Below are 1733 nucleotides of genomic sequence, written 5' to 3' on the forward strand. Positions count from 1 at the left end.
ATGAGGCTCAGCTGTGATTGATTAGCGCTGACCTGCTTCCTGTTTCAGGGATGATGATTCGCCCAAAGGGAAACCAGCTGGAGATCACCTTCTCCACCTCAGACACCGAGAGCTGGGACGGCTTCATCCACAATCTCAACTCCTTCCTGTCCCGTAAGAGCCCCGCCTCTTTAACCACTTATCAATGTAACTGAAAGGTTACCTGCCCGATTACCTGTCACACCTGTGTCTGCACCTGTGTGTCTGCAGCGTACAACGACAGCTATCAGGTTCAGACCAACGATGAATGCACACCTGACGAGTACTTCATCCAAGAGGACAGTGGAGAGGTACACCTGTCTGACCTACACCTGTCTGTCTGATCTACACCTGTCTGTCTGATCTACACCTGTCTGACCTACACCTGTCTGTCTGACCTACACCTGTCTGACCTACACCTGTCTGTCTGACCTACACCTGTCTGACCTACACCTGTCTGTCTGACCTACACCTGTCTGATCTACACCTGTCTGTCTGATCTACACCTGTCTGACCTACACCTGTCTGTCTGACCTACACCTGTCTGACCTACACCTGTCTGTTTGACCTACACCTGTCTGTCTGACCTACACCTGTCTGATCTACACCTGTCTGACCTACACCTGTCTGTCTGACCTACACCTGTCTGATCTACACCTGTCTGACCTACACCTGTCTGTCTGACCTACACCCGTCTGTCTGATCTACACCTGTCTGATCTACACCTGTCTGTCTGATCTACACCTGACTATCTCACCTACACCTGTCTGTCTGACCTACACCTGTCTGACCTGCTGTCTCTGCAGGTGAGGAACAATCCCAAACGTTCCTGTCAGTTCAATCGGACGATGTTGGAGGAGTGTTCAGGGGTTTTGGATCGTTTCTATGGTTACGACAAAGGACAGCCGTGCATCCTCATCAAACTGAACCGGGTATGACCTCTGACCCCCATGTTAAGCCACTCTACACTCTAGTGTTACTGCAATGAAAATTATTTTGCCAGAGGAGGAAGTGCTTCCTGTCTGTAGGTTTCAGAAAGCGGCCAATCAAAAGAGACTTTTAACCTCAAACCCTCCAATGACATTCTCACGAGCTGTTCTTCTACCTGCTGCAGGTGATCGGGATGTTACCGGGGAAGGACAGACAGTCTCCTTATGTCACCTGTGCAGCAAAGGTCTGTAAACCTGTCTGTCTGTAAACCTGTCTGTCTGTCTGTGAACCTGTCTTCATCTCACCTGTGTCGTCTCCATCCTCAGAGGTACAGAGTGGGTGAAAATGAGTGGGTAAGACCAGCAGACCAGGAAGTAGATCATGATAGAGTCCCTTAGTGCCTCCATCACAGAATCACAGCAGAGTTACGTGTTAGTAACCTCCAGTTACAGGTTTTTGAAGCGTATTGACGACCAATTAGAGGTGTTGATCAGTGTGTTTGTGTGCAGAGGGAGGACAGCGACAAGATCGGACCTTTGGCTTATTATCCTCCTAATGGGACCTTCAACCTCATGTACTACCCGTACTACGGCAAGAAGGCCCAGGTACTCGCTCAGTATTCACTCAGTGCACACTCATGTACATGCTCAGTACACACAGAGTACTGTACTCATACTGACATGCGATGTGTTTACTGTCTCAGGTGAACTACACTCAGCCTCTAGTGGCCGTGAAGTTCCTGAACGCCTCTCTGAACACAGACATCAACGTGGAGTGTAAAGTGA

General features: G+C 49.5%; 1 protein-coding gene across 1 annotated transcript in view; it reads left to right on the forward strand.

Annotated features, from left to right (window-relative positions):
* Positions 1-51: 51 nt before the first annotated feature.
* Positions 52-1733, forward strand: part of LOC102195959 (sodium/potassium-transporting ATPase subunit beta-2-like) — a 39056-nt gene continuing 37374 nt past the window's right edge. The window contains exons 1-7 of the mRNA XM_013907954.1: positions 52-153; positions 250-329; positions 825-950; positions 1133-1192; positions 1275-1301; positions 1458-1553; positions 1652-1729. Of these exons, the coding sequence (XP_013763408.1) occupies positions 54-153; positions 250-329; positions 825-950; positions 1133-1192; positions 1275-1301; positions 1458-1553; positions 1652-1729 (567 nt within the window). The 5' untranslated portion in view covers positions 52-53. The remainder of the gene's footprint in view (positions 154-249; positions 330-824; positions 951-1132; positions 1193-1274; positions 1302-1457; positions 1554-1651; positions 1730-1733) is intronic.

The sequence above is a fragment of the Pundamilia nyererei genome, unplaced genomic scaffold (genome assembly GCF_000239375.1).
Source record: "Pundamilia nyererei isolate P.nyererei 1_Seehausen unplaced genomic scaffold, PunNye1.0 scaffold00642, whole genome shotgun sequence".
NCBI lineage: Eukaryota > Metazoa > Chordata > Actinopteri > Cichliformes > Cichlidae > Pundamilia > Pundamilia nyererei.